The sequence below is a fragment of the Scomber japonicus genome, chromosome 1, assembly GCF_027409825.1.
Source record: "Scomber japonicus isolate fScoJap1 chromosome 1, fScoJap1.pri, whole genome shotgun sequence".
Taxonomy (NCBI): Eukaryota; Metazoa; Chordata; class Actinopteri; order Scombriformes; family Scombridae; genus Scomber; species Scomber japonicus.
In genome coordinates, this window is record NC_070578.1 from 6,185,697 (window position 1) to 6,208,387 (window position 22,691).

General features: G+C 39.9%; 1 protein-coding gene across 1 annotated transcript in view; it reads right to left on the bottom strand.

Annotated features, from left to right (window-relative positions):
* Nucleotides 1–15,652, bottom strand: part of cd81a (CD81 molecule a) — a 30,540-nt gene extending 14,888 nt beyond the window's left edge. The window contains exons 1-2 of the mRNA XM_053319514.1: nucleotides 15,493–15,652; nucleotides 4,850–4,964 (exon numbers count right to left, since the gene is read on the bottom strand). Of these exons, the coding sequence (XP_053175489.1) occupies nucleotides 4,850–4,964; nucleotides 15,493–15,558 (181 nt within the window). The 5' untranslated portion in view covers nucleotides 15,559–15,652. The remainder of the gene's footprint in view (nucleotides 1–4,849; nucleotides 4,965–15,492) is intronic.
* Between the last annotated feature and the right edge of the window lie 7,039 nt (nucleotides 15,653–22,691).

Sequence of the window (22,691 nt, forward strand, 5' to 3'; positions counted from 1 at the left end):
TGCGAAATTTTCTGGGAATCACCAGCATGCTGGTTGTGCTTCTGTTGGAGGCAGTGACACTCGCTTCTTAGAAAGTAAATAACGATGTGGTTTACTACTGAATAGGAAGGAAAGTCAAGTAGTTCAAGTAATGACTTCCTGAAGTTCCACTGGTCTTGGTCACTTTATGTGAATGGTGACCCCATGAAAGCAGAGGTCACTAAAAGTATAGAAGGTTGTGTTGTTCTGTTGGGACTACCTGTTCCCTGCCTGAACATTAACAGTTGTATGGTATTGTGATGGTTACCATGGTTAAATATTAGGCAGGAGTGTGCAAAATGCATTTCACTGGGGGGATGGATCTCTGTGTGTGTTTTTTTATGTGTGTTTGCAGCTGTTCTCCACATTAACTGTCAGAGCATTTGTGCCCTTTTACTAGCTTATATTTCCAAAGCAGTCCATGTAGGAGCCTGCACCACAGCAGAGTGCAGCTCCACTGTGAAAACCATAATCAAATTAAATGACATCCATTGATCTTCTGCTATTAACTCAGTGTAAGTGTTTGTCTGTTGTAATTCACATCAACTTTGAACTTCCAGTTACCACAGTTAGAACCGTTTCAGAGCTTGGGATCACAAGCTCGCAGTCTTGTGACTTACTCGAATTAAAAAATTAAATTACTTTCATGAGCTGAATGAATGTTCTATTAACATAACAGCACAATAGCACTGGGACTGTGGGCCAAATGTTGAACAAAGAAGTCTGTCTGTAAATGATAAAACTATCATGTAGTTTTTTTACATTCATCTGTAGCCCATGTAGGATAAACAAAAAGTTCTGTTAGCATTCTGTTAGGAATTATTCTGCTGCCTGACTTCAGTGAAAATGTTCTTTTAAAGGCAGGTGTATTTTACATAGTCTCCTAATAGCCTCTCTCTTATCCACCATTTTACATCAATGGTGTTAAATCTACAAAGTCTCCACACATTACTTCTCAGGTGGGTTGGTTTCAACAGTAATGGTTAACAGCTGGCTTGGTTTCTCCAGTTAATGTTAGGAAAGAGAACAGTATCTTAGTTTGCTGTTGGGCTAACGGGGCTTTCAATGGTAGATCAACAGTTTCATTTGAAGTACTCGTTTGAACAGTAGTTCACTAGTTTAGTGAATTTTGACTAAACATTGACAGTCATGGCAAACTGTGGTAGATGTTTTCATGGTTAGATAGTCTGTCTTATCATCTGCTTGTCTGACACATTTTTAGTGGTGGTGCTGTATTGACTTTTTTCACAAACTCTCAACATGTACTGTACAGGAGTTAACCTTCCAAAAGTCCACTTTGTTCTAGTTTGACATCTGTTGCTTGATTGAGGCATTGTATGCAAGTAAGAGTCATAGGCCTGCTCTCTGATAAAGAAAACATTTCTAATTGTGATCAAGATCAGTTACGCTTCCGTACCAGCCTCCCCTCTCCAACGCTGCCTCAAAATCTGTAAAGATTACGTAACATAAAAAGGAACTGACCCTTCAACTCCTTTGCTACCGAGATAATTAATGAAACTGAACTCAGCCACAAAAGTTTGAGGAACTGCCAACATTTTGCTTCTCGAAAGCATTCATCATTTATTTCATTTCAAAGTAAAACTGGAGAGCACTTTCAGCTGATTATTCAGTTATACGTCAGTTAATTTATGTTTAAGCAGGCAGCCATTGGGTGATTGTGAATGTTTAGGGGTGAAGAGAAAGGACACAAGCAGATGTAAGACTCCATATTGAAAAGCTGCTGGCGGAGGCAGGGGATAGAAATGGGAAAAAAGGGCAGACAGAGGTAGAGGGAGGACTAGGGGGGGAAAATAGGGAGAAAAGAGACAGCGACTCAAACACTAACCACAACCAGATGGGGAAGTGGGAGCGAGAGGGGGGCGCGACAGTGGAAAGAAACTGAGCGCAGTGAGGAGAGGAAAAAACTTTCACAGAGAAAGAGGGAGGAGGAGGGGTGGGGCCGCTTAGGAAGAGAAGGAGGAGGGAAAGGGGGAAGAAGGGAGAGCCAGTGAGGAATTTTTTCCTATACCGACCAGGCCTTTTTTTCTCCCCTCCTCGGGAATGAGAGGGAGGCTTTATGTAATGGGTAGGATGCAATCATTGAGGCTGTTTGGAAGAAAGTCCCTAAGTAGTTCCTCTCTGAGTGGTGAGTGCTTTTCATTGAACGGCCACAGCTATGCTGACATAGAGGGCGGCAAAAACAAAAGTTCCAACACCCGCTCCATTTCCCCTATCTCCATGTTTTACATGTAGATAAAAAGGGCTCTTTCGCTCATCTTATTTTAAAAACTATAAAAAGCCTCTTGTTATGATCTCTTCCCTTTCATCCCTCTTCTCACCTCCTTTTCATCACAAGGCGGATGACTCATGTTGACGCAGACGGGAGGAAGCGTCTCTTGTAATGTGGGCGTCGATGTTGGTTGCGGGGGAGAGCTGATGCTGCTGCTAACTTCATGCAGGAACGCTAGCTTTGAACAGAGTCATATGATGAGCTATGTGTCCTCTGTTAGTCCTGGTCATAAGTGGTTGGGGTGAGGCCCTGTTTCAACATCAACATATTTCACACCAGTCCATTATTCTCATGTCCAGGTCACTGACAGTCAGTTCGTCCACTGCTCTCCCTGTACTTCCTGTACTGTACTGTATGTGTGAGTACGTGAAAGACACTGTCTGATTAGACACTACCAAGTGAAGCTGAAATTATTAGACTAATTGATTAGTTGTTTAGCAAAAAAAGATCTGCTAATTTGGATAATCAATTAAAGTAAATTTGAAGACCTTTCACCTTGAGCTCTGGGAAATTGTGAAACATCGTTCACATTTTTTTAAGTTTAGTAGATCAGTGTATCAATAATAATAATAATAATGAGAATGAATTCATGGATAATGATTCAGTTTGGAAGAATTTATATTTATTCAGTTTTGGAGATCAGAACAACCAATCCTAAAACAAACAAGACAGACAAATAGTACTAAAAGACTAGTAGTTTTTTAAGGTCCTGATCATCGTGGCTGCCCACTTTCCACCACATATGGTTGTGAGGAAAACATAAGCATTGGAGACCTCCTGGGTTTGTACAGCTGGTAATCTAGTCAGACTCAGAAAGCAGGCAGTAAGACAGCTGGTCAGGGAGGTGGTGACCAACAACCTACTGGACACTAACAACGTCAGAGCTTCTTTGTATACACACAGGAGAGTCTGACAGATGGACGACCATCTCTGCAGGCGCTCTGTTAATCATGTCAGTGGCTAATGTCCGCTGGGACGCTGCCATTGTGCAAAATGGCATAAACATGGCAAATGCCCAGAAAAGAAAAGTATGCTTGCACATATGTGTTCAGAGCACATCAACACAACACCTGACTGTGTAGTTAATAATGGAGGAACAAGAGGTAAAAGTTTTTGCTCTCAGCCTTATCGTCCTTTTGAAAGTTTAGAAATTCACTATTCTTATCACCAACTAGTTTAGAATTTGTATCTACTCTAATACCCACAGGATGGGTCCCAAAAGTAATTTACTGACTGTCCATGATGGATCAGCTCTTATCTTTAGGTACTGGTGCAGGTCCTGTAATGCGCATAGAAACATTTTAACAGTTAAGTATGTAAACCAACAACATGGAAGAAACTAAAATTCTGTTATACACACATGTTAAGTACTGTAAATTAATCTTTTCTCATGTCAATTGGCTTATGAGGGCTGCATTTAAAAAGAAATGACATAGAAGGAGATCTTTTATAAAAATGGGCATCCTAAAGTTAAGTAAATCCATCATAACGGGCTCTTAGATCATTTATGTTCTGTGCCATTTTGACTTGGGCTTATATGTGCCATGTTGGTTTCAAGCTGCCTGTAGGAAGTAACGTAAGAGTCCGTCTGTCCATTCTTGATTAAAAGCTCTGTCCACTCTTCTCTTTTTAGAGCACAAAAAACTTTTGCTGAGCTGAGCTGATACCAAAAAGTGACCTGAAAAAACACTGCGGACCACTTATTGGTCAGTCATTTATCTCCTTCACAGGCTTTCTGTTTAAGAGTAAGCTTTCCACCGCTCCCTCAATCTCTCTCTCTCTCTCTCTCTCTCATTCCTCAGCTGCTGTGCTTTAACCACAGCATTCACGCATGAGGAAAAAAACAGAAAAACAGAAGTCTTGTTGCTCTTTGTATTTAGCCCTGCATTAGTTTGATGTAACAAATAAATAAGGAGAAACGTCTGTCTCCACAAGGAATCATCTGTTGAGTGTTTCATGCTTGTTTGTGCTTTAAGAACCTAACAGGCGTGAAACAATCGCCCGGAAGCGTTTGTATGAGTCTATACATTGTTTTTCAGGAAGGTCCTGCATAGTAAACCCTTAACTCATTAAAAATGAATATACCATTGTTCTTTATCAATAGGGGCCTTACAGACCAAATATGATCCACTTAGCCTAGACATTAATAGTTAATGTTATTGTTTCACTGTTGGTGATTGCAGCACATCAAACGAAAGACACTGAACCTGCATTCAATAACAGGAAACGATGATGCTAAATAGATAGTCTTCTGTCACAGTGACATTTCCTTTTAGTGTGTAAGCTATGAGCATTATGAGCATTGTACTGTATTCTTTGCTGTAGTTACCCTAACCGTAGAGTACAATGTGCAGTGTTGAGTGGAAATAAAACAAATTTAACACCATCATTCTCCATGTGATTAACGTTGGTTTGGCAACAGATGTTTTTTTTTTTTTTTGCCCACAAGGCCTCTCTCAACAGTAACAGATTTTTTTCCATTAGAGCGCACAGTCAGGCACAGAGTCACACAGTTAAGATGTTTGCGGATGAGATACGTACTGATGTAGAAGGTGTTTGGTGGTTGGGCTCCTTCAAATTCAACTCCTAGCAGGTTGCTAGTCTGGGGATCGTGTCTCAGCCATAGGGCCACGCCCAGGATTACACCTCCTGCAAGCTGCAAACACACACAACAGGACACATGAACTTTAATTCAATGCATTTCATTCATATCGTACACTGCATCGTCCTAGTTACGTTCTGTTCACTTTCACATTTATTGGGCACATAAAAATGGATCCACACCCCGTCACAGTTTATGTGTGTCATCATAACTTCAAGACTATCATCTGCCTGGGTTTTATATTTGCATGTTTTACTGACACTGCAGATAAAGCATGCTGCCAATTCATTGCAAATGCTGAAAACTGGAGCAAGTAAGCTGATAAGATGGATAGCGATCTCATGTCTGTATGTTGAATACAAAGCTAAAATCAGCACAAATACCAATTAACATGCGTTATCTCATTTGAATCATATGTACAAAGTCTAAAACTGACTGCAGTTTGATGGTGAGTCATGAAAAACTACGCATTGGCCAGAAACAGTTGCCATGCAACCAGCACAGAGTCCAGAAAATTACTGGCTAATTGATTTTTTTTTTCCTATTACAGTTCAGTTTTTGAACAGATACAAATAAATTAAATACCGTCGCACCTTAAACGCAATTTCTTTTTTCATTGAAAAGTGGGGTGCGTCTTATACACCGGTGTGTCCTATTCACCAGCAAAATACAGAGATAGGTTGGATCTGGATATGATTATAGGTATGTAAAATGCCATCCACACTAAGAATGATAACTATAACAATAACTGTAATAAAGATAACAATGATACTTATGAAGTATAATGTCCTGTAAACAGCTGTGTAAAGCACGCTCCAGCTGTGCCTGCAGCTAATGAAACTAGATAGTCTATTGATGACCCGTTACTGCTGTATGTTGTACGGAAAAATGAAAAATAAAACCAGGCGGGTTCACCGGCGGATGCTGATTCAATGTGTTTGGGTATTTACAGACCAAACTGACCCGACTGACAGCAGCAGATGATGAAGCATGATGAGTAAAAGTGCACAGACCAGATCAGCTATTGCACTGTTGCAACGACACACAGTATGAGCACAGATATGAAGATTAAAAGATACACTAACTTTGTTGTTTTTCCACTGGAAGGAACAGAGGATGATGCTTTGTTTAACTCTGGGACTGACAAAGTTCGGGGACAGTGAGCTTGGTGAAACTAACTGCGACTTGGACACAAGTCAAATATGTACTGTGTTCTTTTAAAAGGCTTAATTGAAACTCAAATCCTAATCCGAACCCAGTCTGACCGGTCCAGTTCAGTTAAGCAAATCATTACCGGACCGTTAACCATGTTTATAAATGAATAGCTACTGGTGCAATCAAATAAACCTTTAATTCTCTTTAATATTAGCGTTTTTCCCAGCATGACACTCCCCAAAATAGACTGTGACATACAGTAGTGCAACTTACACTGTTTTTTACAGTAATTAGTGAACTTTAAAGTTGCTGGTAGGTGGACTAGATGTTCTCCTTGATATTTAAAAAGAGATTTGAGAGTGGCATCAATCGTCTCATCCAACACTCAGAAACCAAATGAATAAAAGTATTTCCCAAACACGTAGTATTAGCCTGTAATTAAACATGTAGTTTTAACCCGTAGTTAAACACGTGGTTTTAAACCAGTTATTAAAGTTAGTGGGGTGTGCTGTAGGGGAGGGGAGATTTTGAGTGTACATTTGAAGACCCTGTGCTTATTTTTTCTTTCCTTGCTTCCTCCACTACAGAGTTCCCTGGGGGAAACTGTGCACACACAGCGATGTGTAACTTTGTTATATAAATGTATTGTTCTTTAGGGTGGTTTACATTGACATAAGCCTTCCCCAGGTCTTTTGTTTGTCCTGTGACAAAGAAACCCTAAATATAACTAGAGTTAGCATATACCTCAGCAGGCACACAGGAACAAGCACCAGAATATATACACAGCAACTGTAAAATAAACCACAGACTGACAGAACAACACCCTTCCGCTGGCCACAGGTTTGGATCTTATCGTCTGCATACTTTAATATATTTTTAAAATATCTTCCTCTTTCCCGAGACAAAAACAGAAAACCTAAACTGAACTAGTTTCTGAGAATCTGTGAATAGATTTTTACCAAAACAGGCTCAGCGCCCCTGCTCTCTAACCATCCTCCTCCTCTCAGTGATCTCCATTCCAGAGCTGAGCACCGCCGCTGCCTAGCAACCAGATCAACACCATAACTGCCAAGAGTGCAGAAATTCAACACACAGACACACACACACACACACACACACACACACAAACACACACACAGAATTACTAAATTTAAGTGAACCCCCCCCCCCCCCCCACCTTCTTACCACGTGAATTACCACTAAAGATGAGTCACTGAGGCACAAGCTGGTTGAATAAAACATGTTCAAACAGATTCCTGAGAGGATTTCATCTACAGTGTCTGAAAAGATTAGAAATTATTAAATTATTATCAAAAATTTGTGCTTTTGTACTTTTGCCTGTGATTTGACAAGAATGTGCATCAAGTACCGAATGCGGGTAGATTTACTGGATGGCCAGTAAATCTGGCAGGTATATGTTTCTACCAATATAGTCATATAATAAAACATCTGGTATGATGGCTTGGAGGAAATTATTACTCATGTTTGTCTATCCACCCACTTTAGAAAAATGTGTTTTTATGTCCTAGTTCCACGTTACTATTTACCGTATGGAACATCAGCTACTCAATATCCATACTCGATAATAACTCTCCACTCAACTGCTACTTTCTGCTAGCTACAGTTAATTAAATAGTTATTATATGGTGAGATTTTACAATTAATAGAACTTAACTTAACTTAATAGAAGAAATTAACTTTGATGTGAAAAGAATCCGAATCAACACCCACCAAGTCCCAAATGCGGGTAGATTTACTGGTTGGCAAGTAACTCTAGCAATTACATGTTTCTACCAAAATAGTCATGTAATAAAATATCTGGTATGATGACTCAGAGGAAATGATTACTTATATTTGTCCCAGTGTAAACAAACGTGTGTTTTTAACATGCTAGTTTTTACTTCCTAGTTTCACAGCACTGTTTACGGTACAGAACATTAACTACTCGACATCGCAGCTCTCCACTCAACTGCTACTTGCTGCTAACTACAGTTAATTAAATAGCTATTATATGGTGGCATTTACAATAGGTTATTTATTAATTTGGCCGGCAAACAAATATGCTTAACCAGTGGATTTTTTTCAACTATCAGTATCATTGGCAGGTGAGTCAAAGAGTTCATTTTTGGAAAGTGGATGTAACGGAAGGCTAGAGCAGCCCAGCTATCACTGACAGAGTTCAGAGACAGTCCTGCTCCCAGGTTAGCTACAGTTAATTAGTAACATGGAGTTATTTATTGTTTTGGCTGGTGGATTCTTTTCACCCACCGGTCTTCTTGGCAAGTGAGTCAGAGAGTTAATTTCAGACACTGGGTGTAACGGAAGGCCACAGCGGTCCAGCTACTACTGACAGGCCTCAGAGACAGTCCTGCTCCCAGGTTAGCTACAGTTTCTGGGGCAGCAGTGTAAAGGAACTTGACACCCAAACACAACCAGCAACACACTTGAGAAGGTAATTCACTAGTTAATCACAAATCCACGAGACGGCCATTGTGCCGCGATAGGATGTTTGAGTCAGAGGCAGCTTTCAAAGAGGACTGGCTGTAGATCTAGAACTGGAGAGTCACTTCAACTCTAATGAAATTCAGGACTAGATTGAATAGAAGACCCACTTTTCACCCAGAGCAAACAAAAAAAGCTTAACTATAGATTGAGTAGTTTCAATTAATCAATAAGTGGGTTGACAGAAAAAAAATCAATAATTTTCTTCAGATTTCTTCATTAAAGTACCGTAAAAACGGATTTATAAGACGCACCTTAAACGCAATTTTTTTCTTCAATTAAAAGTGGGGGGCATTCAAATAAACCAGTCTTTAATAGAAGCGTTTTTCTCAGCATGACACCACCCAAATTAGACTGCGTCTTATACATCGGTGCGATTTATACACCGGTTTCTACGGTGATGTTTTGGTGTTTTTTCTATGACAGTAAAGTGAATACCACTGGTACCAACTGTTGCTCGGACATAACAATTCATTTAAACATGTCAACTAGGTTTTTATATAATAATTAAAATAACATTTAGTTGCAGCCATAGAATCAAGTAGTAAAGACTAATAGCAAGGTGTATTTTATAGTTAAGCTATTTCACAGCAGACACTTTGACAGGAAACTCTCTGGTCCATTTCTTATCGCTTAATCAGTAACAGGGTCATGGTAGTGTGCATGCTACTTCACTGGAGAGGCCGGCAAGGACATTTAAACGCAACCCACAATTAATGCTGTTAGTTATGTTTGTGTTGAAATGTCTTAGCATAAAAAAATGGGAGAATTCTCCATGAGATGTCTATCACTTGCACATGTCTTGGAGTCAGCGTGGATTGATATATTTAATAAAATGAAAGCGTATCTGTTCTGTGAGATGCATGAGTGACAGATGTCAAAAATTATTCTAAAAACACTTTATGTGAATTGGCTGTATCAGTCTTCAGTCACTCTAGCAGCTCTTTGAGCCTTTGAGCTAAGTGCTGATGTCATAATGCTAACATGCTCAAAATGACACACTGATGTTAAAGCATGTATAATAATAGCCATGTTCGCCATCTTAGTTAGGCAGGTTAGCTGGCTCATATTTGCTACTTAGACCAAAATACAGTACAACTGAGGCTAATGGGTTGTTAGTTTAACAGGTATGTTGTCGTTAACTAAAGTGTTGGACAAATTTAAATGTTGACCAGACAGTATTTTGAGGGGGAGACGAATGTCTGTAATACATTTCTGAGCAATCTGTCCAATATTTGTCAAGACATTTCACTCAAAAAACACAAATGCCAAACTCCTCATTGCCCCAATCAGAAGCATTCATTATTGATAGTTTAGTGACAAATATATAGTTATAAAGAAATACTTAAAATCTGCAATCAGGCTTTCAATTATTTCTGGATTGATTAGCAGAGTAGAGGCTCCAAGGTGCACAGAGAAGGGATTATGGACCAAATATGGTGTCACCCATGTTCTTCATTGGATACCACCCTTGCCTCTCTGCTTGTCTGGGATAAAGATTGGCCTTAAGTCACATGACCATGGTAGATACCCCATTGGCTGATACATGTCTTGATGCACTTGTTTTTTTAACACTTTTTAACTACACCATTTAAATGCTGTTTGTATTTGTGCTGTGGTGACTCTGATCAAGGCCCCAAGACAACACGTGTTAGTCTAACAATACAGTTGCTCTATACCACAAGTGTTGCTGCAACTTTTGAATTGATTCATCATTTGATCTGATACTGTTTCATTCTGTTGTTGGGACTTTTGAGGCCACCAAAGAGCCTACATTTCACAATACACTCAAATCAAATATCTGACAGGAAATATAATGCATGTTATAGTAAACAGAAAGTGGCAATGTGACTGCCCAAATATCAGACTGTTCAATCTTATAGATACACATGTATTTTATTGGAATATATAATACTTAAACAGATGTGTTCCCTTAATACAGAGGAGGAAAATACAAGAGGATACGCTACAATTGCACAATTATACTGGAAGCTTGTTTGGTAACTATCTAGAGAGGTAAACATTTGAATAAGACAGCAGATAAGCTATCCGCCTCATTTTCAGTGACTGATAACATTTTCTTGGCCTTGGATGCCACAGACACAACCGAACCATGTGTGTCTGCTCATACGGGCCACTGCATTCGTTGCTACACATTCCACACCAAGAAAACAGTATGAACTCTCAGATCAGCATCTGTATGTCACATCATGTTTACTGCACTGCTGGCTTATGAGGCACCTTCCGAGCAAAAACCCTAAAATTCATGGTAACATATCACGCAAATATGTTGTAACACAGGAAAGAATGTCGTTTCAACATCTGACTCAGGCCTGCTCATATTTAGCAACTCAGGGTGGTAGTTTGAGAAAAGAGGGTGAATGTCTGAAATCGCCTCAGACATCACCAAGTGTGAGATCAGCACAGCCAAAGTGTCCCCATCAGCCCTCCCTCCAGTGTCTATTTCTGCCTGTTACCCAGAGTACAGGGGGTTGTAGAATGCTGGGTATGCTGGAGGAGAAGGAGGTGGGTGTAGGGGGGATGGGGTGTGGTCTGCAGCTCCCATAAGACTCCTATACCACCACAAGAGAAGCTTGCCTCCACCCACCCCCACCCCCACTCCCCCATGTAAACTCTTAACCCTCTCAGTGTCCGACGTGATTTATGGAAACAGGAGGTCTCCTTTTTTTTTTTTCTTTTTTTTTTTAAAGAGCCAGCATCCACAGCAGGCGGTTGAACGACCGCACATCGCAGTCAAGGCGTCTCTTCAAATGGACAGAGCTCGTCTGCCCTGACAGATCCATTCACAGAGCTCTTTAGAGCAGGCAATAAAACTAAAAGGGCTAAAGTGGGATATGTGTTAAAAAGAGAGGAGGAGCCGCAGAGTCGTTGTAATGCACTTTAAGCGCTCTGTAATGCATCACATTACAGTCACTTTTCAGAGTGTTAGCCACAGGAACTGTTGCGCATGATCCCAGCATCATACACCCAGCCACATCTTATTTTCCTAGCTTTGTTTTTCGGTCATTCCAATTGTTTACGCTCAAAAATTTTGACAGCTCACACCTGTGTACAACACATGTGGCTAAAAATTACTAACAATGGAGTCCAAATTTAAAATGTCTTTAAAACACAATCCAATACATTCCACACTGACTAACAAGACAGCAAACCTTCAAAAAATGCAAATGGGAATGTAACAGTTTAATGAAACAGACCTGTAAGACCACAGAAAAATGATTACGTGATCTATAACCAAGAAGTTGTCTCTGGTGACAACATCCATTTTTGCGTCATATGAAACCACAGTTTTCTGGAGGACTACCACAGAAGTTTGTAACATTCGGGTGAAGTAGCCTACATCATGATGACAGAAACCATATTATGTCCAAGATAATAGTGTACAGCCTTGCTAGCAGCTTGTTGAGACTGTACATAGCTGCTTTCAGCTAAAGAGAAACATTTCATTCTGTGTCTCAAATCATGAACTTATACTTAATATTTTGAGTGCATAAGTCTGTTCACACTGAAACGTACGGAAAAATGCAATGCACTATGAGTACCTGGATGGTGTACTCAAAACGGTTGAGGGTTGAACTATGGGCACTTCTTGCCCTCAATGGTTGCCATCTTGGCTACATAGCGGCAGAGCAGAGACCACTTTTCAAACTGGAATTGGCGTTGTAACTACTGTGGACATTGTCATATCATACAAATATATAGACACTAATATACTGTTTTCAGATATAAGCCATCAGTAGGTTATTAGGTTTTTTTAGCAGCCTAATGATTTGTCATATGGTAAGTGCACAATGGTCATGTTTGATTTGAGACAACACCCTGTCAAAATGTGTACACTATGTAAGTAAGTAAGTACATAGTGTACAACAGAAGTATGTGATTTGAGACTAAACTAAAAATATTAGCTTAGCCCATTGGCATGCAAACATTTGCTAATTCACACTAAGCACAAAGTACAGCCGAGGCCGATGGAACGTCATTTGTTTTGCTGTTATCTGGACAAACAGGAAACATGATTCCTCTGGAAACGGTGGATATGTGGACCAAATGTGGAAATCCATCCAATAGTTTTAAAGATAGTTCAGTCTGACCTTAAGTGGAGGACCTACAAACCACTAACAGATTCCTGCAAAACTGATCAGTGCTACATTAAGTCCATTCTGTTGGAAGTACTTCACTCTAAAAGGTATTGCAACCAGAAAAAAAAAGCAGGTTCATGTGTTCATTATGTTATAAGTAGTGAGATTTAGGGCTCTCAGAAACAAACCATTGCCTTATGGAAGTTTAATTGGACCCTGCTTCCCAAAAATGGTTACAACTGCCAACAGGGGCATTTAACTACAAGAGCAAACATATAAATATGGTACAGTTACATTGTCAATGTAGAGATTAATCCCTTGTCTATGTGGTTGCATATTATAGAGTGGTATAATCCTGTTTGGTTTCTATTCAGCTTGAAGGAAGAATACTAATTTCATGTGAAAACCTGTTTCTTTTGCATGAACTAAAAAAAGATACAGTCGGAACCAACAGACACCCATCATGGCTGGTGATGAAACCAGGTGTTGTTTTCTTTATTAGGGACTCAGTTTATTTCACTTCTGTTGCTGCTGTGTGTGTCAGTGGCACTTATGAGGTCTACTATAATGATATTTCAGTTTAAACGAGTGAGGGGACAGACGTGCCCGCTCATTGAGTCACCTTTTGGAAGTGACACTTTGAAGTTGTTATAAAAAGGCGGCTGTTCTTTCCAGTTAGACTTACAGCCTGTTATCTATGTTAGATAATCCTGCAAACCGAGCTTTATCATGAACTCTCTGGTCTCTGAACTGTCAGGCTGAGAAAACTGCAGCCTTTGCAAAAGCCAATCACTATATTTATTAGTATCACTTTAGTTGTCGTTTATCATTGATAAAGGCCAACTGGGGCCAATGTTCATCGGGAGGAGCAGCTGTTAGTCTACCAACATTAATATGAAACAAAAAAAACAACTACCACACAGTTCCTACAAAAGGCTTAGAACTGCCATTAACATTTTAAAAGGTGCTAACATGATTAATATAATAAACCTACAATACTGAGTGTTGGCGGTTTCTCAACACAATCTAAAAACTACTTTGTATTGATTCATTGTAGTAATTTATGTAGCACAGTTCATATAAGTAGACATAAATCAATGTTTAAAAGTACTTCTGAGCAGGACCATAGGGAACCATGAATTGATTTTAAGGAAAATAAAATTAGACTATTAACTCAATAATAATTACTGGACTCGATTAGACTAGTTTGATGCTTTCAAATTTGATACAGCTGAGAAAAAAAATGTGAAAGGTGAACTAAATATTCAAGTATTCAATCAACAGAAAATGAATCAGCGTTCATTTCGTTGTTTTTATAATCAAGGGTTCAGCTTCTTTGTTGTTGTTGTTGGGTTTGGAAATCAATGTGTCAATACTGCACCACCGTAGAAGGAGTCTAAATGAGCAACTTTTTATATGGAACAAATATTGACAGCCAACACCTACAAACTCAATCCGCTGGCTTTCACACTTGCTAATGAAGCTACGTCTGCTGTGGCTACTTCAGCATTATGTCTGGAAAGAAGCAGCAGCAGGAGCAGCGGACCAACATACTGTTCATCTGGGGGCTACATTCAGAAGCTCGTATGGAAGCCAGCCTATTTAAAATGAATACAAATGATGATGATGTCCAAAACAAAGTAATTACAGTTGGCTTCTATAATCAAATTTTTAAAAATTATTCAGTTATTGCAGTAGCCTCAGGGGGTGACGTCAGTAACTGGCCACAGCCCCAACAGATACCAAAGAGAAATAGAAACAAACGTCTGTGACCAAAAGCACCCACTGATTCACTTTAATTGTTATTTTGTGAGTTCAATCAACTGCTTCCAGTAGACATACTTAATACAAATCTACAAGGTTTGATTTGCACTGACTTTTTTTTACTGAGGAAGTCCCCATTTTTGACTGACACTGCTGAATTTAGAATAGAAAAAAAAACTAAAAAGGAGAAGAGGTACTAAAGTAAATGAAAGTTAGAGAAGGAGCAGTGTGAGAGCAAACTATGCAGCTATTACACAAGAAGAGTGAAAAATTGAACACCCAAAAATGTTTCCATGATCCGTCACCCAACACAGGGCCTGGACTCACCAAATGGAAACCACCATGAACTCCCTCCTTCCTTCCTTCACACACACACACACACACCCACACACACACACACACAGAGTAGAAGATGTAATCCAAACAAAGCCAGACTCTCCTGCCGCCCAACACATATAACAGGGGAGCATCCCAAACTGAACATATAAGTGAAACTCAACTCAAATTCGCTTCCAAAAGTATTGAACTTTCCGTTTCTTATCAACACCCAACCATAACTAACGACTGCGGTTGTTTTCATGTGGTTTTAAAGATGCTATTTTGTCCCGTTACATTGAATTTTTCGTCTCACTTTAAGAGCTGAGGTGACTAACTCAGCCATGTTGAGTTTTGGTCTCAACTACATCATTAACCACCTCGTGTGTGTGTGCTGTAGTTACGTAAATTAACCGCACGTCTTTTTTTGTCTTTTTGTGGCTATTTATTTCATTCCCCTCATGTCGCCGTTATTCACCTGGAGGAAGAAAAGCTAACGGGAGGTCACTGTGGAGGTTTAGCAGCAGTATGTGACAATGTGACGTGTATGTTGTTGGTTTCATTCATGATAGACTGGCAGCACAAATAAACCAAACCCGCGAACGACCACCAATAAGAGGCGGCGCTGCGCCACGCACTCAACACGCACACACATACACACACACACATACATAAATGTACACATGTATACAAACACTCAACACAGATTAAACGCACAATGAGGTGGGAAGAACAAGGCAGCGTACCCAGAAGATGAAGTTGAAGAAGAAGAGCATGTATTTGATGCATTTGGTGCAGCCTTCGACCCCCATGGCGGACCTTGAAACACAGAGATGTGGCGTAGAGTTAACGGGACGGCGGACTGAAGCTTAACTGAGAGCTCCTGATTTCAGCTGGTAGACTGGAGACAGAGGCACACCCAACTCCCTCCTCCCGCCCTCACAGCGTCCAAGAAGCATTTCCTGCTTCAGCTTTCAAAATAAAAGCCATACAAACATGGAGGAGTTCACAGTTTTCCAAGAATGTCTTAAAACAACAGTCAGGAGCAAAGATGAACACTGAGGGGAACACGGGGTGGGCCCCAGATCCTTTTTATTTATTTATTTAATGTTTTTTTTTTTTTTTCATCCTCAGCCCAATTAATGGCTCAGGAACATATAGCCTATTACAGGGGTAATAAGCTATCAATCAATCATACCCCTATTATAACGAAAAGCAAAAAGAATGAATGAAATTCGCCAAGCTGAGCAGCACGTGGTGGGGGGGGGGGCATGCCATAGAAGCGGACCCAGGCGGGGAGTTCCTGTCCTCTGAAAAGAAGCCAATGCGGAAGTAATTTAGAGCTGCATTCTATCAAAAGGCCACCAGGGGGCGATCGTTTTGTGTTCAGAAAGACTTCCGGCTCTATACAAGTCAATGGAGAATTCACCAACTTCTCACTTGATTTCTAACCTCAGTAAACGTTTTCAAAATGTGTTTATGGTCTTAATCGCTAGTTTAAAGCCTTCTTCAATGCAGTATGATGCTCATTTGTGAAATTTTGGCCTCCCTGATTTTATATTTGACGATAAAGCAGGCTACGTGGCTACGTTGTGATTGACAGGTTGATTGACCAATGTCCTTGAGATCCAGCCCTCGCAACCAATCGCAGCCTCCCCGCTCCGCCGTTGGTCCCGCCCATACGTCCGTTCATGACTCCGCCTCATGCCCATATAAGTAGAATCCGTGTTCATTTTTTCCCAGAATGCACCTGAAATTTTCAAGATGGCGCTGCCTAGATTCGATACTATTGGCTTCCGAGCAGCAGTCCACAAACCGTCCATTTCTTATATACAGTCTATGAGCGGACCTCGATTCGAGTCCCGGCTGGCGTAACTTTCTGCATGTCACACGTCCCTCTTTCTCCCGTAATTTCCTGTCTCTATTGTCAAATAAACGAGTCTATGACTGCGGTAAAGTCAGCCGCTGTTTGCGAGCATGGTAAAGTGAACCGCTGTCTGATTTTCAACAATCGGTAAAATGAAACTTACACCTGATTAAACATGAGGAAAATGTTCAATCTTCATAAAGAACACATATCAGCAAAAGCACTTAGCTATATGTACCTTTTACGAGGCGTACGCATCTATTGAGTCACGTGTGATGCATGTTTCGCGTCTTTGCATTGACTTTATATGTAATCTCGATGCGCGATTGGGCGAGAACGCACCTTCACTTTCCACTAGGACCATGCTGACCGTATTTACTCTAGTTCATGCGCAACGAAAATCCGACAGCGGCTCACGTTACCACACTCTCACAAACAGCGGCTCACTTTACCGCGGTCCTGGCACCCCTCGCGTAGGCTAACGCTAACACTATGACCGAAATTATTATGAGAATTTATATCTCTTGCAGTGATTTGAGTTTGTAATCATCATTGTTCATTCACTCATTTTGTCCAAGATGCAGCTGTGATGTACCAAAAATACCTTTTCATAACTTGCATCTTTTACTCTTTTCATTAAATAATTTTGCATTTTCTCAATCCCTCTATTTAATGTCGATGGATTAACATGACAAAACAGCAGTAACAATAGTCATCATAATCATTTAGTGAATGAAGACAAAATGAAACTGAACAGGGATGTTGAAGAGTAACCTTGAAGGTGTTTTAGACTGTATATAAGAGCTATGGTTTTTACAACATTAGCTAAAATACATTTTATTTATTGGATATAGCCACTTAGTGGACAGAAAATGCAACAGCATGGAAAAGGTACTTTAATGCACAGGTTTACGTGGGTGGAAGCCAAGGGGCCTACCAAGTTCACAGAGAGAGAGCTACCACATTTTGTGGCAGTGGCAGGGAGTCTCTGCACTTCCAGTGGCAACTCCAGCTGCCAGATGAGCTGCCGAGGCAGCTGCCAGGGCAACTAACGGTATTTCGGCACCTGCCAGCCAGCTGCCAGGGCAACTAACGGTATTTCGGCAGCCCTGCCTCTGTTTTTACTAACTACCACAGCATGGTAGTGTGTTTGTATGTGTTTATAAACAAGCGGACAAGGCGTGGTCAGCACAGAGGGAGAGGAGCAGGGGACTACTCACAGTGCTGAGGAGCAGACAAGTAAAGCAGATGAGGAGGGGGAGCACACGAGCGCCAGAGAGAGGAAACTAGGCAGTTGAGCAGGAGTCAGATGACCCTTATTTATATATCTATCATATATCATATATTATATACAGTATCATATATAGGCCATGTCGCTATCCATGGTGCTGAATGGAGTGTGTGTGTCCATGCATGTGATTGGTTCGCAGGGCCCACCGAGGCCAGAGAAGAGGTTCCTGTTTTGATCTCTTGCTGTTGTTTTCTGGCTATGCTGTTATGATCAATGTTTGTACAGACAGGTGATGGTTGGTGATGGTGATGTTTTTCATAATATGGTGTGAAATCAAACTTTCACACATCTTGGTTTTATTATTGTTGGGTGTCTTTAATTGAATGAGTATGGTCTCTTTGTGTAACGTGCCTTGAGATAACTTTGTTGTGATTTGGTACTATAGAAATAAAAATCTAATTTAATTATCGCTATAAGTTGCTGTGTGTGGTTGTCATAAAAAATGCATTTTGTGTTTATGCTCAAGTGGGTTCAGTGATATGTTTGTAACAATTTTATGATGTTTTCTGCCTCAAAGAGGGAAAGTTCAGTGTTGTATGTCCTGAAAGAAACCTGTAGTTGGCTGGGCTGAGGGGCTACAAAACCTCTCAGCCCCGGGGCCTAACATTAGGTTAAGGCGGCCCTGTGAATATGAAGCTTCAGCCGTCCAAATGAGTAGTCTTCTCTCCTTACTTCCTTCCTTCCTCCTTTCCTTCCTTCCTCGCTTCCTTCCTTCCTCCCTTCCTTCCTTCTCTCCTTAATTCCTTCCTTCCTCCTTTTCTTCCTCCCTTCCTTCTCTCCTTACTTCCTTCCTCCCGTCCTTCCTTGACCCGAGGACAACAGGAGGGTTAAAAGACTGTAAATGTGTCAGATATCACTTGATATGACTAACTCAGACTTCTGAAGCTGAATATAAACTTCATCTACTTTAAATGACTGTGTATACTGTGGATTTTGTCCTCCATCACTTTCATTGAAAGCACATTTGAAAGAGATCAGTCAGTATGAACACATTATGGTACCTTATTTTGAAGGGTGAAATGCCTTCCAGAGGTCTCTCTGAAAATTGACAGCTGCTCAGACTAGCCTCAGCTCACTGTATCTGTCTGGTTTTGCTTTCATTTTGCCAGATTAACATAATAATGCCCCAGCAGATGATGAATAAATTACAGCGACAGAGAGTAGAGGGGTGAGATATTTGGTCTTGGAAGACTAATGAATTGTTAGTTTTAGAAATGTAATCGATAAACAGGATTATTTATGCAGGTCAACAAATTGGCTTCAGTCAGCTGGCTCATGTCTTTCTTTTAAAAAGATTTGGCCCGAAAGTAACCTTTTTCTTGAATTTATTTTCTCTGTGTTAAAATGATTAAAGGTCTAAATAGGATTGAAACCTGTGGTAGCAATCTGAAAGTTGGCAACAGATGGCACCCTGTTATTAATAGGGACCCACATGACCATACTGGCTGGGGACTTCAAAATGTATTTCACTTTTACTTTTCATATTGGTTTTACTTTCTAAATTATTTCAGTGCTTGATTCTATTCTCAGATAAGTTTCAGAATTATTAATTTGCTCATATTACATCAGAAACCATTGCCGGTTTATCATAAAGGCAATCTGAGCAAGTGCCCAAGGTTCCTTGAGCAGAAATAAGCCCTACATGATGGGAGGAAAAATATAATTCTAATATATAATTGTTTTTTTCGAGCTTCACAGAAACACAACAGGGATTGACCCATTCTCTTAATGTAAATAATTCTGGCCACTGTAGGTCACTGTAGGAAAGTTGTTTTCACGAATATTAAATCTCATGATTGACTGTTTTATTTGTCAGTTTGATGGCTGGGCTAGTGATGATTGTTTAGCAGGTCACAATGATTAGTGTGTGAGAAAGATTGTCTAGCAGAAAACAGCCCTGGCATTAACCAAAGACCCAGCAGGGCTGCCAAAATAAAGAAAAAAACAAAAGGAAAAGAACGTCCGCACTGCCCAAGGGACCCCGGGCGTATCCACTAAGGGAAATTTCACTTAGGGGAAGTCTTATCTTATGCAAGAAAGTCCTGATCACACAGTTAAACTGGAATTGTTTTTTGGAAGAGTAAGGTAGTGATAATGAGTCATGTTGCTTGTCCACTGACTTCCCAGTCACAAGCTCACTCTCTAACTTTTAGGCCATCACTGAAATGTAAATTGAAATAAGGGTATTTCAATTTACACTTCAATCATTTCAATTTATGATGTTGAAGGAATGCCTGTAACCTATAAGTAGAAAACCTTATTAGACATACATTTACATTTGTCAGGACAAGTGAGCGATAAGATTTCTTTGGTCATATTAAATATGACGTGCCAGTATTTTCCCAGTCAAAGATATCAAAGTATTATCTGCTGAGTGATGTAGGAGAAGCTTTAATAGACTTTATTACCTTTATTACTTTACCTATATACCTTATAGGCTATGAATAAAAATCAATCTCAACTCAAGAGTATTACTGGCTTTTATCTATTTCTAGCATTTCGTTTTACAACTATAAAATAAGGCTAAGCAGTAAATGGAACTGGTTCAGTTATCATGTGTCCTTTATATGGTAGTCTGGTCACGTAGGCCTCATTTCCACCTGGTGTTTACATGTGATCTGTATCAGGATACATTATCTTGATAATGATGTCTGAACTGTTTTTAGTGTTTCCATGATGCTGATTCTCAGATAGCTGTTCATTGAGATCAGATTTAAATATACAAATAGTTAGGTGGACAACACATTTGATGTCATGTTGAAGTGATATCATGGATGGGCATCATTCATCCATTTTAAGCAAGGGGAGACTCTAGCTACAGCTGCTACTTGTATCATCTTTTGGGCTTGCTTAAACTGGCAGGAGGAGGTGGAGTTAGTTGACCTTTCACCTGGCTGGGTGGTTTTAAGAATTTGGTCATGCTATACAGATTACATTTACACCTGGTGTCAAACATTGGTTGAGAATACCCTCTTGGTCTATGATTTTTACTACTTCCAAGCCAATGTTGTGATCATCAGCTGTTCACAAGAAGCTGATGTCTGTCTCTAGAGTCCCTGCTGTTTTACCGATGTAGTTTTCCACCTAGCTGTCACAGGTTATGTCATACATCCTCTCCAAGGGGGTCCTAAAGTGTTGAATGGTTCTTCCAACCACATTTGTAAGGTGGCATTGGTAGCAACCCATTGGTTGATTTAGCAATGTCTCTACATGGTTATTTTTTTTCTGTACACCATGGTCAACTGAAAAAAAAAAACACGGGATTATGAGCTAATACATTCAACCTTTTTGCTGAGATCATCAAGATTACTGTGTAAGTGTCTTGAGCCACCATAATCATACAGTAATCTGCTACTTGGATGGATAACAACATATTTGACTGTTTTTGGCACACACTAAAAGCAACACAAAAACACATGGTAAGATTTCAATAGAATAAAGGGATTTAAAGGTCCTGGAAATGTGTTTTTACGTTCAGTTTTACTTCATTTTAGAACAGTTTTGTTTTTTTCACATAAGAGAGTTGTGTTTTTGTCTGTACTATTCACACTGGTTTAAACTGGGTGGGTCTCAGTTGGAAAAAGGTGATGTCAAATATTTCCATGCACCAAATGGCATTTAGCAAAATTAGACTCTGAGTCTGATGACAGATGTGGGGTTGTCTGCTTATGTTGCAGACTGCTCAATCAACATCCACACTGTTCTGATAAAGCAGAACACTAGTTGACTCAACCCTAAATAGATAATAGTCTGAACTGTAACATTAACTATAGATTGTTAATATTATAGGGAAATACCTACGATTTGAAACCAAGATTTGATATTTTTCCACCATAGTTGCATTCTTGACAATGTAGGAAAGACTTTGAAAAACAAAACAGTTAAATCAATAAAAAATAATGTGTAGAAAAAAATTAAATAGGTATGGGGTAGGGGGGATCTGGACTCATGCACTTGGTATTTATAAAATCCTGGCAATGGCCCTGGCTTAAGCAACCATAATCAGGGTGATTTTAAGCAGTTGCTCATATTTGGACCACACATAATACAGACTATGTGAATGAAACAGTTGATTATCTGAATAACAATATAGTATGTGTAGTTTGAGACTTTTGTGGCCAATGTGATATGGATGGTCAGTGGGCTTGGTTGCGAAAAAAGGAACCTGTCTCTTTTGAAGGTGTTGTACTTTTTCCTATCAAAACAGCTCCCCATTGGTTTGGGGGTTGAAATGTACTCCCATAAAGTAACCACAAGAGGGTAGTGGAGTGGTGGCCTCCTGAAGGTTGCTGCACAGCAGTCTGTGGAGAGCATTCAGTGGGGTGGACACAATGTCATCAGCTATGTAATCTGGTGCAATTTAATTCCACAGCAGTGCAGTAAATACTACCTTTGTGCAGTAGTCCAGTCCAGTTGTTCCTCTATGTAATGAGTGTTGGATTATATCACTGTATCATCAAGTCTTTACAGGATAAGGCTGGCATTACTTTATTTTTTTTTGATGTCAACAAAATGTTGTGAAAAGACCAACACCAACAATATCTCAAAACATTTCTCAACACCATCCTACATTCCTACCCTGTGTGACACATATTCTTGTTACTATATGAAAAAACAGGGACAACCAGAAAGCAGACATTTATGGGGTATTAAAACTATCAATTTAATAAAGAAATAAGAATACAGACAACACAACTTTCTACCAATAATGAACATTCATTCATCAGAGCCAATTAATGTTACAAGCTACAGACAGTCAATGTTACAGTGTAGTTTAATCAGGGATG